At 44.6% G+C, this 15,275-nt stretch overlaps 1 protein-coding gene across 2 annotated transcripts in view; it reads left to right on the plus strand.

Moving 5' to 3' along the window:
- The window catches only part of ubash3bb (ubiquitin associated and SH3 domain containing Bb), a 52,214-nt gene that overhangs the window by 21,091 nt on the left and 15,848 nt on the right, over positions 1-15,275 (plus strand). For both annotated transcript variants that reach the window (XM_023152392.3, XM_004537925.4), the window contains exons 2-3: positions 10,745-10,798; positions 14,514-14,700. In XM_023152392.3, the coding sequence (XP_023008160.1) occupies positions 10,745-10,798; positions 14,514-14,700 (241 nt within the window). The remainder of the gene's footprint in view (positions 1-10,744; positions 10,799-14,513; positions 14,701-15,275) is intronic.

Genomic DNA, 15,275 nt, shown 5'->3' on the forward strand with positions numbered 1-15,275 from the left:
GCCACATTAGACTTGTGATCTGAAGCATAGCCAATTACCTGTCAGATGGCGGAGGCAATGCTGATCACGTCTGGCTGTTTATTAATGATGTGACCGCTGATGAACAGAGAGCTCCACGCTCAGATTCAGCCAAGCGCTGCAAAATGAACTGGACAGCAAAGAAATGGGATACTCCAAGGCAGTCACCTGATTTCAACCCAACCACGCAATCAAGCAGCAACTATGGGCGTGTGTGATAAAGACATAGCAGAGCAACAGAGGAAGCTCAGCATGGTGATGTCACTGGTTTCAGACTGCAGACAGTCATTAAAAACAGAGTCTGTGCAGTTTTAAGGCATTTTGTATTAAAGTTGCTGTAATTCCTAAAAAACAGCGGAAAACATTTCGTTATCTACCGATTGATGTTGACTTTGCAGTGCAGCGCTCGCTCCCCTCCAACTATTTTCTTATTGCCATATTGTCTGTTTCATATACGTTTGATGCATCGTGCATGTCTCAAAGTTGCCTTTCTGGAGACTAATGCCATGTTGGAATCCTTTCAGTCTGGGTCTAAAGCGCTACACAGCACTGAAACTGTGCTCATAAAAGTTCTTAATGATCTTTTACTGATTACCGATTCTGGTAATCCCGTCATTTTAGTGCTTTTAGATGTAAGTGCAGCATTTGATACAGTGGATCAGGGAATTCTGCTATCAGGATTGGAAAACTGTGTGGACATTAAGGATACTGCACTTAAATGGTTCAGATCCGACCTAACTGATAGGAGTTTTTCTGTCAGGCTCTTCTTCCACATCCACCCCCTCACCTGTGGGGTCCCACAAGGGTCAGTCCTTGGCCCAATACTTTTCTCCCTGTATATGCTCCCGTTCCACTGTTACGTTGATTATTCTCAAATCTATTTTCCCCTTAGAAACAATTCTGCAGACTCCTCTAAAGTTTTACTTGACTGTCTTGATGACAATAATCTTGGTTCGCATTAAATTTTCTGCATATAAATGATCAGAAAACAGAGACCATACTAATCGCCCCCCTGACCCCTGTTCGTCGCTTAATGTTGACTCAAACATCGAGTGTTTCTCGACAGCTCCTTCTCATTTGACAAACAAATACATTCTGTAATTAAAACCAGCTTTTTCCAGCTGAGGGTCGTTGCAAAAACCAAGACCATGTTGGCATTTGCCGACTTTGAGAGAGTGATGCATGCATTTATCTCTTCTAGGCTGGACTGCTGCAATAGTCTTTGTTTTGGTATTAACCAGGCCGTACTCTCGTGTCTGCAGAATGCGGCGGCCCGACTCCTGACAGGCACTCGCAAATTTGATCATATCTCCCCAATCCTGGCACGTTTAACCCAACCCAAAGAATAACCCAAGTCGAGCCCTCAGGTCTGCAGATAAGTTGCTTCTGACTTTCCCAGAACGAGACGTAAAAACGGAGGCGAGCTTTATCGATCGCTGCACCCAAACTCTGGAACATGAGAATGATATGAATAAATTTGATTTGATATTCACCACTATTATCATTTCTGGTTCATAGCTTTAAAGTGCAGTTATTTGGCAGGACCTCACTTGGAGTCCAGTAATAAAGTAAAACTGCAATGAAAGCGAGCAGCCGAGCTGTTTATGGGTCAGTCAGACATGGAGCTGACGGCTGTGCCTTTGTGCTGCTCAGCATTAAAATGATGAGCGTAGAGGGGCTGAGAGCGTGTGAGCAGATTTGCGCCATCATCATGAAGTCTGCGGGCGTGGTGAGTAGCTGGCCTTTGAGGCTTTAGCGAGGCAGACCCAAGTGATCTCACCCCCTTTGATCAGCAAACCTCACGCCAGGCTGCGCTAGCATCGCTGCTCTGAACACACTGCCTCTGATTTCTTTCATGATGCAATCTGACATTAGCTCGTTCCCAGAAAAGGCTCCACACTGTGTTTACCCAGGCTTCTCCTCCAATCCTCGCTCGCCTCTAATGGACGCGTGTGACTCGGCAGCCCACGGCTCTGGAAACCCTGAGAGGCAGCACGAGGAACAGGAAGTGGAGGCTGTCGAGGGGAACCCAGACACAGTTTCACTTTTATTTTCTTTTAGTTATGAAACAAATTTGAAAACGTTTCTTTGATCTAGTTCAAACTCAGAGAGCTTTCACATGTAGAAATCAATACTGCAGCTTTGAATGGCTTTAAATATAAAACTGTGTCACTTTTTTTGCCGGTTCGAGCCCCGGCTCGGACAGTCTCGGTCGTTGTGTCCTTGGGCAAGACACTTCACCCGTTGCCTACTGGTGGTGGTCAGAGGGCCCGGTGGCGCCAGTGTCCGGCAGCCTCGCCTCTGTCAGTGCGCCCCAGGGTGGCTGTGGCTGCAATGTAGCTGCCATCACCAGTGTGTGAATGGGTGGATGACTGGGTGGATGACTGGATGTGTAAAGCGCTATACAAATACAGGCCATTTACTATTTTTACCTCAGCTTTTCGTTTGAATTCTCCGCATAAGTTTCCGTAACGAGTGGCTGCTGACTTTATAAACTGACCTCACTGCTTTAAATGTGCACCCAGACTCTGAAGCTCTAAGCTCTGTGACGCGATCATGAGGGGGCGAGTTTAAGGTGCCGCTTCATGTTATTGCAAATGTTTTGGTTCTTTGAAATAATTGTTGAAATGATTGTCACAGCAACAGATTCACAAAGTCATCTTCTGAAGCTACGTTTCTGTCTTTGGCCAGTCTGAAGAAGTGTGATTTGTTCGAAGTATCCAAACCGAGTTCTCCTGCGTTTTGTTAAGTCCTAAATCAACTGTGATTAACTGGATTTTTTAAAAAGCTGCATTTTGCATTTACTCACATTATCATTATCAACACATGTGTTTGATCACCTGAAATCTAAACGTGTGACAGTTATGCAAAAATAAACAAGAATGGGGCAAACCCTTCTTCACAGCACTGTAGTTATGTTGCTCGTGTGATTTCTAAACGTCACAGCGGTTTGATGCAGATCGAGACGGGTCTCCATGTTGGAACGCCATGTTTGCTTTTCCCCACACGTACCAGGGGCCGTCCTCGCCACAAACACGCAGCCGTTACTCACCTGCTCTTAGAGCAGACGCCGTCACTGTCACTCACATTTTCTTCACACATCTGACTAAATAAACTCGTGTTTTACTTACAAAGAAATGCTTTCAACTGTAGCTCGAGTCACACCGAGGAAGTCTTATTTGAGCCCTTCTTCTAACTTCCTGGATGTTTGTACATTCATGGAAACAAGCTGTGCTTGCAGCCCACATGAATGTTTTACACTTTTTAATGTGAAGAAGAAGCCGTGGAGCCTTTTTTATCTGAGAACTTCCTCTGATCGTCATCCAAACTCAAGAGTGCGACCGGCACCAATCTGAGATTACGTATTATATATGATGTGACCATAGATTAGATAGTTTATTATATATTTATTTAGCTGGTGTTGTCGTTCTCTCCTTCCTGATTCTTTTGAGGCTCGTTCGTTCGAACTAGAATAAACAAAGAGGCTTTTTCTCAGAAGCGACTGATGTCACTGATGTTATTATAATCGTTCATTTCTGGCTTTTTACTTTTACTAAATGTGTTGAAAACAGTTGCAGCAGTTTCATCTGATGCATGTTTTTGGTACTTTGGTCTCAGCTGCAAACTTTAGCATTCACCAGTCAGCAGCATCATTTTAAAAGGTGGAAACAAAGAAGGAACCATGCTGTCACGGCGTGGAGCTTCTTAGGACCATTACAGTACTGGGAGATGTAGAAAAACAAAACTGAATTGTATCGAGGTCAAAGGCCACCTGTGCGAGCTGTTGTACCAGTATGGCGTTTAAAAGCTCGCAGTGGTGAATACGTCCGTGTGATCTGAGGACACATCGATCTGTGCTGTCATCCAGTGAGTTGTAGAGTGTGTTCCTCAGAGCTCAGGGAAGTTTGCCGGTGTTTCCTGTTGTCTGTTAGTTGAACTTCCCTGTGTGTCATTGCTTAGATTGAGTTCAGCTGTGTCTTGTTACTGTGACGGTTCCACTCTCCCTGGTTGCCTTCTGTGTGTGTTTAAACCTTCACGTTGCTTCTTTTCTGTGTCGCTCTTATTTGCTCTCTTCTCTTGTGTTCTTGGACGTTTCTACGCTCCGGCTCTGCGTCGGCTGTTTGTGGTTTCCTTGAGTCCAGTGCAGCGTCTGCGTTTTATGGCTTTAGTGTCTTTTTGAAAGCTGTTGTGATGCAAAAGCTTTTTTCCTACTGAGCTGCCTTCTTGTCATGACAAACAAAGAAGCAGGAAACTGTCTCATGTTTCCAGTTCTGACTAATAAAGCCTGTATAGGATGGTTGTGATGCCATGTTTCCGAGGTCACATTTTTCAGTGCTTTAATGCTGATATGCAGCATTTACCTCATGGAGCATTATTTATGAGTGCACTGCATGTACGCTTGAATCTGTTCATTATGTCGTAGATATGACAGAGTGTCGGCTTGACGGTGTAGTCGAACACGTCAGCACCGCGAGTGTTTCACAGAATCCGCTTCTGCTTTCGCTGTAAGGGCTGTGAAAGCCTGATGTGCTGTAGTCACAGTTTGTGTTCAGACTGAATGCCAGCCAGGTGAAGCGTCTGTAATGTCTCCAGCCCTGGCTCACTTTACTGTGTGTGTGCGTCTTCAGCCACCGCTGCTCGTCTCACATGTGTGCAGTGATACGCAGGTCTTACCTGTGGGACACGAGCAGCTTCGTCAAACCCAAACAGCCCAGCGTCTCTGCTGTGGTCTCAGCTGCAGCTTTTTGAGCTCGCTGTGGTGAAGCTGTTTGTCTCTTCCTCTTCACAGAGCATCTACCCAACAGTACTGCTTTGTCCTGCTCTGTGCGTGGGGCGTCATGAAAAGCTTTGTGTTCTGGGATACGTACGGTTACGTTTAACAGCTCGGATCAGGTCAACAGCTCAACCTCAGTGCAGTCTGCTTCGCTTTGACTGGAAGAAATTCTCAATCCACAACAAAGTCATCAAACGCAGCAATTTAAAGAGCAAACTTATTTTAGTAAGGTGTACACTTTATGTGTCCTTTCCGATAAAATGGGTGAATAATGGCAAATGACGTGTTTTGTTGTTTGTGTAAAGGCTGCATGTGCAGTCTGTCTGCAAACCAAGTGAGAAGTTATTTAGAACAGAAGTCTGAGTGGACACTGTAAGGTCTGCTTGTACCGGGCAGGAAAAACATCATCTTTCATATCTGCGGTGAGGAGACGACGCAAAGATCCTGATGCAACTACTGCTTTATTAAGCTGGCAGGAATAGTTTTGTTGTGGAGGGTGAAAAGCAGCCTCAGCATTCATTTGGAGGCTAGTTTGCTCACCAGCTTTGTGCTTTCAAACCTTCGGACCGTGCCGTATGCAGTACCCCTGTCCCACAGGAACAATAGCTCGTGGCATACAGAATAAACTTCTGAATGCCCGGAGATGAAAACCACATTAGCGTGTTCAGATTCGTATCTCCGAGCGGTGGCTAATTCCACTCTCTGACTGTAATTTGAATAATCTGATGCGCTGCCGTTTCTGCTTCCTCGGCAGCTTTAGCTCCAGGTTGGGCTGGAGGCGTGAGAGGGTACATTTCGGTTCACTCTGTGTAAGTGGCTCTTTCATCTTCACTGCTCACTGTGGCCTGCACACAAACTGAGGATGCAGACTGTTACTGCAGCCTACTGTCCTTCCCCCTCTCTGAATTACAAAGCAGAAAACATGAAACACAACCATGATGATCACTCCAACGGTGAGTAACACTTTTACAAGCAACTCTTAAGTGTCAGTTTATTGTAAAGAGGAGTCAGCCCTGTGTGGTGTTCACACTCTGAGTGAAAGACGCTAATATCATCCTACACACGCTGCGTATCATCTTCCATGTTGCTGCTGGTGAGGAACTGACGCTTCCTCTGACTCGCGATCCGTGTTGGCGTCTCATCTTTACTCACATTTGGTCTTTCTCCATCCCCGGTGTGACACAAACATGCAGTCACTCACGCATACACCCTGACATTTAGAGCCAACAGCAGGAGCGGAAAGAATTATAAAAATGTTCAGTTCGAACGTTCATAAACTCTGATTTTATCGGTCATGGGACAGGGAAAAAAGGTGCTCCCTCTTTGTAAATGTGCCCAATACAAAAGTACATCAGGAACAAATGGTCGTCACCACTGAGCTGCAGCCATGTTTGTTTAGTTCAGCCCAGAATGTGATGCCCACATATGTGTGGGAAAAAGCTGGGAGGATAATGACAGAGACATAAACAGTTACCCGTCTCAGTTACAGAAAGACATTCAGCCTTGCTAAGTTTTTATTTTGTGTGTGTTGGCTGACTTTGCGTGTCGATTCAGAGTCGGTGTGAACAACGTTGTCTCTTTCCCCCGTCGTCAGGGCGTCAGCCCCCTGGTACCTGTCCAGCACCCGTCAACATGAACAGCAGGTGATGAAAGTGTTTCTCCATGTCTGCTCTGTGTGTAACTACATAGACAATTATGCCAACATGTATTTGTTTGAATAGCTTTCATCCGTGCCTTGTTTTAATGTTTTAAAACAAAAGTTTCAAATCACTTTTTCATGCTTGGATGAAACATCGGCCTGCATTTCTGTGATATTCTCACAAAAGTAGTACAAAAGTGATTCTGTGTAGTGATGGGATTTCCAACTCTTTTTAGAGAGCCGGCTCTTCAGGTTGTTTTGTTGCTTTAATTAATTAATTATCAACAACAATATAAAATTATGCACAAAAGGAATTAGTAATGTAAAAAAACTTGGTTTTCTTTATGTATGTTTATATATAAATATTTATGGGGACCCCTAGAGACGAAACACGTACAAACTCCAAAACACATTTCTAGCGTTAACTGAACTTCCGAAACAGAGCTATATATATATTTTTTTTTTAAAAACACCCAGCACGCCCCTGCGGGCGGTTTATCCTTCAAGCTCGGGTCCTCTACCAGAGGCCTGGGAGCTTGAGGGTCCTGCGCAGTATCTTAGCTGTTCCCAGGACTGCGCTCTTCTGGACAGAGATCTCCGATGTTGTTCCCGGGATCTGCTGGAGCCACTCGCCTAGCTTGGGAGTCACCGCACCTAGTGCTCCGATTACCACGGGGACCACCGTTACCTTCACCCTCCACATCCTCTCGAGCTCTTCTCTGAGCCCTTGGTATTTCTCCAGCTTCTCGTGTTCCTTCTTCCTGATATTGCTGTCATTCAGAACCGCTACATCGATCACTACGGCCGTCTTCTTCTGTTTGTCTACCACCACTATGTCCGGTTGGTTAGCCACCACCATTTTGTCCGTCTGTATCTGGAAGTCCCACAGGATATATATATATATATATATATATATATATATATATATATATATATATATCTGATAGACTCCATGCGACGATGTGTTGCACTGCATGAGGCAAATAGTGGTCACACCAGATACTGACCGGTTCTGGGTCCCCAGACCCCCAATAGCACAAAAAACTGCACATTCCAGGGTGGCCTTTTGTTGTGGGCAGTCTGAGGTACACCTGTGCACTACTCATGATGTCAGATCAGCATCCTGATGTGGCACACCTGTGAGGTGGGATGGATTATCTCAATATAGCAGATGTGCCCACTACCACACATTTGGACTGATTTGTGACCACTGTTTGGGAGGGATGGTTATATTGTGTATCTGGAATGAATTTTAGGTCTCTACGTCCATCCCATGGGGAATGGGAGCAAAAACAAAGGTGTTGCGTTTATATTTTTGTTGAGTATATATGGAACCCCCTCAGTGAGATCATTAACAAGACTGGCTACGGATACCGACTATGGAACGGAGCAGTTGTCAGCCACCTCCTGTACATGGATGACATCAAGCTGTATGCCAAGAGTGAACGAGACATCGATTCACTGATCCACACTACCAGGCTATACAGCAATGACATTGGAATGTCGTTCGGACTGGAGAAGTGTAGTCGGATGGTAACAAAGAGAGGGAAGGTAGTCAGAACTGAGGGGATTGAACTACCAGAAGGCAACATTGCAGACATAGAGGACAGTTACAAGTACTTGGGGATCCCGCAGGCGAATGGGAACCATGAAGAGGCCGCTAGAAAGGCTGCAACCACCAAGTACCTGCAGAGGGTCAGGCAAGTCCTGAGGAGTCAGCTGAATGGTAAGAACAAGATCCGGGCCATCAACACGTACGCCCTGCCCGTGATCAGGTACCCTGCTGGGGTAATAGGCTGGCCAAAGGAGGAGATAGAAGCCACTGACATAAAGACAAGAAAGCTCCTGACCATGCATGGAGGGTTTCACCCCAAGTCCAGCACCCTGAGGCTATACGCTAAGCGGAAGGAAGGGGGCCGGGGACTGGTGAGTGTCAGCACCACAGTCCAGGATGAGACAAGGAACATCCAAGAATACATTGGGAAGATGGCCCCAACTGACCGAGTGCTCAGTGAATACCTCAGGCAGCAGAAACCCAAGAAAGAGGAGGGAGACGAGGAACCATCATGGAAGGACAGGCCCCTGCATGGTATGTACCACCGGCAGATAGAGGAGGTGGCTGATATCCAGAAATCCTACCAGTGGCTGGACAAAGCTGGACTGAAAGACAGCACAGAGGCACTAATCATGGCAGCACAAGAACAAGCTCTGAGTACAAGATCCATAGAGGCTGGGGTCTATCACACCAGGCAAGACCCCAGGTGCAGGCTGTGTAAAGATGCCCCAGAGACAATCCAGCACATAACAGCAGGGTGCAAGATGCTAGCAGGCAAGGCATACATGGAACGCCATAACCAAGTGGCCGGCATAGTGTACAGGAACATCTGTGCCGAGTATAACCTGGAAGTCCCGAGGTCAAAATGGGAGATGCCCCCAAGGGTGGTGGAGAATGACCGAGCTAAGATCCTGTGGGACTTCCAGATACAGACGGACAAAATGGTGGTGGCTAACCAACCGGACATAGTGGTGGTAGACAAACAGAAGAAGACGGGCGTAGTGATCGATGTAGCGGTTCCGAATGACAGCAATATCAGGAAGAAGGAACACGAGAAGCTGGAGAAATACCAAGGGCTCAGAGAAGAGCTCGAGAGGATGTGGAGGGTGAATGTAACGGTGGTCCCCGTGGTAATCGGAGCACTAGGTGCGGTGACTCCCAAGCTAGGCGAGTGGCTCCAGCAGATCCCGGGAATAACATCGGAGATCTCTGTCCAGAAGAGCGCAGTCCTGGGAACAGCTAAGATACTGCAGGACCCTCAAGCTCCCAGGCCTCTGGTAGAGGACCCGAGCTTGAAGGATAAACCGCCCGCAGGGGCGTGCTGGGTGTTTTTTTTTTTTTTTGTCCCCATAAATTTTTTTTTTAAATATATATATAGCTCTGTTTCGGAAGTTCAGTTAACGCTAGAAATGTGTTTTGGAGTTTGTACGTGTTTCGTCTCTAGGGGTCCCCATAAATATTTATATATAAACATACATAAAGAAAACCAAGTTTTTTTACATTACTAATTCCTTTTGTGCATAATTTTATATTGTTGTTGATAATTAATTAATATATATATATATATATTGTGTAGCCACCAGGTAACAAAAGCTCAACACGGCCTCTAGCATCCTGGAGCACTTCTGTTGTGTTTTGGAGTGTGTACGTGCTTTGTCTCTAGGGGCCACTGTAAATATACTTTTATTTATTCACTCCACATAAAATGTAATAAATAAATTATAAAATACAAAAAAACAACTATTTACATTTCAACTTTTAACTATTTAAATTTTCAGCTTTTTCCTTTTAAACAAATTTAAAGTGAAACAACACAAAACACTACAAACTACAACACAATTAAATATAAATTAAAATATGGAAAAAAGGGGAAAAAAGAACGCCCAGATCTTTAATTAAGGGAAAGGTTGTCATTTAGAAATATTAATATCACACTCAGCTGACTGTGTTTTATCTTCCCATTGCACTGATAGGTGGACAGTTCTCAGGTGCCTGTGCATGTTGTTTGTGGAGCCGGCTCTATATGACATCCTTTTTTGCAGACTCTACACTCTGCCTTTGTTTTGTCATAAGATTGAAATGGCTCCAGACTTTGCTTCTTTTCTTGGTGTCACTCATTTTCTTTACTGTACCTTTCCAATGTGACGGTGTTGTCTCTTGTTGCACCCGGCTCTCTTTCTTTCCCTCTCCCTCCTGCTCTTGTTGTGTGCTACTGCTGTTGCGAGTGTAACTACCGCCTCGCCCCCTCAGCCCAGATTTGTTTCTTATTGGTTGTCTCTGGAAAACAGCGTTTAATATGATCGTGCAGCACTGGGACCATTTTTGTCTGGCAGAAAATAAACATTTTTAAACCAGTTACTGTTCCATTTGCATAAAAAAGCTTCATCATTATTATAAAATACAAAAATAGAGTTTGCTGTTTGGACCACTGATTAAAAAAATACTGAGTAACAAGTAAAACCTGAAGAATACCAAAGACTTCCTTTTTCACTGTTTGTAGAAACCTCGATGTTAGGTATGCTCAACAACTTTTCCATACTCTTTTCTTTTCGAGCCCTCGTGTGCGTCCACATAGGTGTGGCTGATTTCTGTTTTGTTGTTTAGCCAGAAAGTTCCTCAGGATGCGAACAAGATCATCTTGTTCCTTAACTCAAAGATAAACAAAGAGCAAAAAAAGCCCTTTGTGGCAGTCTCTGAGTGCTGTGGTGAACTTTCTTTAAGGTGTACGTTTCATTTTTCTTCCTCTCTTCTTTCACAGACTCAAAGCTCTGGTGTCGACTGGAGGTCGGAGTGTCCAAGCAGCATGTGACTGGTAGGTTCAACTAAACGTGTATACAGCACATTTCCATCATGTGTACAGGACACATCACCAGGCAGTGAAATGTATCGTATACCGCCCTCTGCTGGACAAGTGTGTTAAAACTGTGTTAAATAATTGCAGGTCAACTGCAGCTGAGTGTAAATCAAACACTTTGTGGAAAAAAGGACGATGCAGACACAGATCTGTGTTTTTGTCACAGCAGCTCACTCTGACAGCAACACTGGTTTCATCAGTGTCTGAACAACAACCCACTACCTGCAGTTTGTTGTTACCAATAACTTTAAACTGGAAAGCGTTCGGTACTTAAATAAACCAGTTCACACTGTTACATGGGACACGTACAGCTATACTACAGTATGCAGTCAGAAATAACTCAGTCCAAGTTGACCTCAAACATGAGTGTAACTTCATCTGTTCAAGTAGCTGGTTGGCTCAACAATATTAAAAAATATTTTATAGATTTTTGTTCAGTCAGGTTTGAATTTCATGTGACTGGTTTTAAATGTTTGTTGTATTAATGACAGACTGCATTTTGTATTCTAGCATATATATCTCAACTGAACTGAACTACTCATGAGTGAAGTACAAGAGCTGTAATATTCTTACTCTTTAGATTTGAAGCACTGGCACAAATGCGTCGTTCTGCCAGTCTGAAGCTAGTCCTCGTTTCTTTACATTTTGCTTCCAAGGAGTCGTTTGTCATTTTTCAAATTTGGTCTCCGGCTTTCTGACAGTCTTTCCAAGTTTGCCTTTGATTCTCTGATTTTCTCGCAGTATCTGAAGAGTATCAGGCAGCCGTGTCATTAACCATGAACCTGAGAGCTGCATCTGGCCCTTCAGCTGATCGCCTGCTGACTCATCAGTGGAAAGTGGCTGTCACAGGCTGTATCCCAATTCAGGGTCTGCAGCCTTAAAGTACGCAGCCTTAACGGTCCACAAGGGCCGCGTACTCAAAGACCGCTAAGGCCGGAAGTGCGAGGCTTGTGAAATGGGACGGTCTAGCCTTCGTTGCGCTGCCCAGGTTGCCTAGCAACCATGATACTAACAGCTGGAAACGTGTCATACAGCTGTGTTTGACAGAAATGAAGGAGAAAATCTTTTGTTCATTTCTTTGTTCCTACATGAGCTTTGATCATTCTCTGATTAAGCTCAGCTATTGAACGGCGTATATTTTAAAGTAAAGGCTTTAAAACCAAGTTAGTACAAACGTCACTGATGTCACATGACTTTGCCGACATGTGGCCAACAGTAATGTTTTCATGTTCTTCGTTATTAAACATTTGCACATAAATAAGTGACATAATATTCAGTACTTACTTAAAGTTTAATCTTCGGGCGCCCCTCATCCGCCGTTTTTTTTCGGCAAAATTATCCACACCCACCGCCGCGCTATGCATTCTGGGATATGTTGGGCCACGAAGTCTACACCGCCACGTCCTTAAAATTCAGGGAAATGAAGGACGCATTTGAGGGCCGCATTTCGAGCAGCCTTTGAATCGGGACAGCCTTCGTCGCGTTGCTGTGATGTAATCGGCCTTAAAATGCGGCCTTTAAGGCTGCAGACCCTGGATTGGGATACAGCCACATAGTCTTTCTGAAGGCAAACAGACTAAACTGGGCTGATCACCAGCGGCAACAGCTCTGATGGAGTGATTAGTCCAAATGTGCTTCAACATTATTGACAATGAGCAGAACAAAAAGGCTGCCAGCATCCGAAAAAGGGCTTCTTATTCCTAAAGACAACTTAAAGAAAATACAGAGCAGGTCATCTGCTGATCGCAGGGTTGCTGGTTCGACGCCTGGCTCCCACCAGCCTGCTCTCTGAGTTTAAATGTGTGTGCATGTTAGAAAGCACTAAAAGCATAGAAGGAAGTGTTCGTGTGGACGTGGCATGTTGCATAACGCACTGTGAATGTGTGCGTGAATAGGTGGATGACTGGATATGTAAAGCGCTTTGGGGTCCTTAGGGACTAGTAAAGCGCTATATAAATACAGGCCATTTACCATTTACTATGTAAGAATCAGTCCTTTTACCATTTATTGACCTTCAAGCCTGTTAAACTGTACTCAGTTTTTATCTTATATACTGGATTTGCATTTATGTCTGCACATGTTTAAATTCTCACTTAAAGGATAGTGCCTTCCTAGTTTAAAATGCACAGTAGTGTAGTGAAAGCTATGCTCCTGTATGTCTTTCTATTGTGTTTGACTTTGTGTTTTGTAGGTTTGGAGGGACGGTGTGCTCAGCTTGTTCGTATATTGTGAAACTGATTCACGTGGGATAAAAGTTGAGCAATGAATAAACAGTCATGATTAAAACAGTTGGGTGTGCGTCAAACTGATGGTCTGATAAGATTTTAATAAGTCACAATCAGCTCTGACAGGATGTGATGTGTCACAGGCATTTATCATTTACTGCTGCACAGAGCTCATCTTCTCTTAATCCCTCTGAAGAAAACGGCAACGCTTTCTTTACAGATCATGAAAGTTTGCATAGAAGTGCAGATGACCAGAATCGTGCCCACTCAGCCATTGTTCACAGTGGGCATCGTGCGTCCTGCCACACACAGGAAGCATTTTCATTTCCACTTGAGAACGTGTCTGAAGTGGACGAGCGTCCGCTGCGTGGGACATATGAGAAAAGACATCCTGGTTGATGGCAGGAGATAATCTGAGAAACAAGAAGCCGAGGACGGCGCACTGTAGAATACAAAGCCCAGAGATGCACGAGCCACGTTCGCTGGATCGAAGATCCCTGTTGTGTGAGCCGATAAACAGATGAGCATAATCAGGAACAGCAAACACAATAGTGGCGACTAACCCTCTTCTACCCGACTGTCAGAAAAACACGGCTGATTTTCAAATTTAAAGATGGATAGAGAAAAATCTATCTTTAGAGGTAGAGGGGGCGGGGTCAGGAACACAGCACCATCAGTATTTGTGCAGTGCACGTTAACACCTAAATGATTCGTGTGCAAAGACGGCCTCGACTCACTCGATTCTGCTTTTTCTCATTTTCATTTGATTGTCATTTCACCTCAACCGATCGCAGCAGATGGCCCCGCCCCTCCCTGAGCCTGGAGGTTTCTTCCTGTTAAAAGGGAGTTTTTCCTTCCCACTGTCGCCAAAGTGCTTGCTCACAGGGGGTCATATGATTGTTGTGGTTTTCTCTGGAGGGTCTTTTCCTTACAATATAAAGCACCTTGAGGGGGCTGTTGTTGTGATTTGGCGCTGTATGGAAATGAAACTGAGTATTGTCAGGGTGGTCAGTGCTCACGTTCTAACAGTCAGTGTTATCCTTGTGGGCCTAAAAACAAACACTGTTCTGGGCCTTTTAAGCTCTAGATGTGGAGGATAGTGTTCATATGAGGGTATTTGGCTGTTCCAATAATCTGAAGAAAAGTAGTTTTCTTGAAAGCCAAAGAGTACATTCAGTCGAATACCACTGTCCATGCTCCTGGCGAGAGCAGCGTGATGAGCCAATAAGCAGACGAGGGGGAGCATTTTATGTCCCAGAGTCTCTAAACAGGAAATGTTCCACTTCGAAGTGAGCTGCAGGGCTCCGGCACTAATCTGGCTGCACAGCTGAAATAATCCACTGTCAGATATGTGCACTTACCCGTTTCTTCTTTCAAGGTTTCATGTGAAAGTAAATGTACGACATGTCACAGCAGCACGATGTGAGACGTTTCCATGTCACACACAGGCTGTTTTCACACGTGGACGACCCGTTCTTGGACGACCCGCTGCCGAGAGAGTACGTCCTCTACCTGCGACCCAGCGGGCCCCTTCAGAACCAGCTTTCCCATTTCTGGCAGCAGAGCCGGATCACCTGTGGCAAGAACAAAGCCCACAACATTTTCCCCCATATTACTCTCTGCCAGTTCTTCATGGTGAGTTATACTGGATTTAACTTTCATGGTTGAAATTCAACAATTGTAGTCGTCGATATCTGGATAGGTTATTTTCTTCTTTGTCCTTGTGCATAAAGTTATTTATCTGAATAGTTTAAGGTAAGCTTTGGCTTATCACTGAAACAGCATCAACAGTGTTAATAGGAAAATACATGTGATGGTGCCATCAGAGCTCGTAGTGTCTGCTAACGACCAGCTGTCATGGGCTACGTTCACAGTGCAGGCGAAAGCGCATCAAATCCGACTTTTTTGACCCTATGCGACCCGTATCCAATCATGTTGTGACAGTGTGAACGGCACAAATCAGTCTTTTACATCACTGACACAAGACAGGCGCCAATCATCCGCACCGGAGAAATTGATAGACTGCTGCAACAACACCTACTAGCTCTGTAGCTATGGGCTCAAAATGTGGTCATAAATATTTTGTACTTGTAAAAAAGATTTGTATGTGTAAACAGAATTTGTGTGTAAAAAAAGATTTGTGTGTGGACTTAGCCAAAAAAAAAACCCTGCAAGTTACAAGTACGAATTTTGACCCTATTTTTCTTCCT

The sequence above is a fragment of the Maylandia zebra genome, linkage group LG14 (genome assembly GCF_041146795.1).
Source record: "Maylandia zebra isolate NMK-2024a linkage group LG14, Mzebra_GT3a, whole genome shotgun sequence".
Taxonomy (NCBI): Eukaryota; Metazoa; Chordata; class Actinopteri; order Cichliformes; family Cichlidae; genus Maylandia; species Maylandia zebra.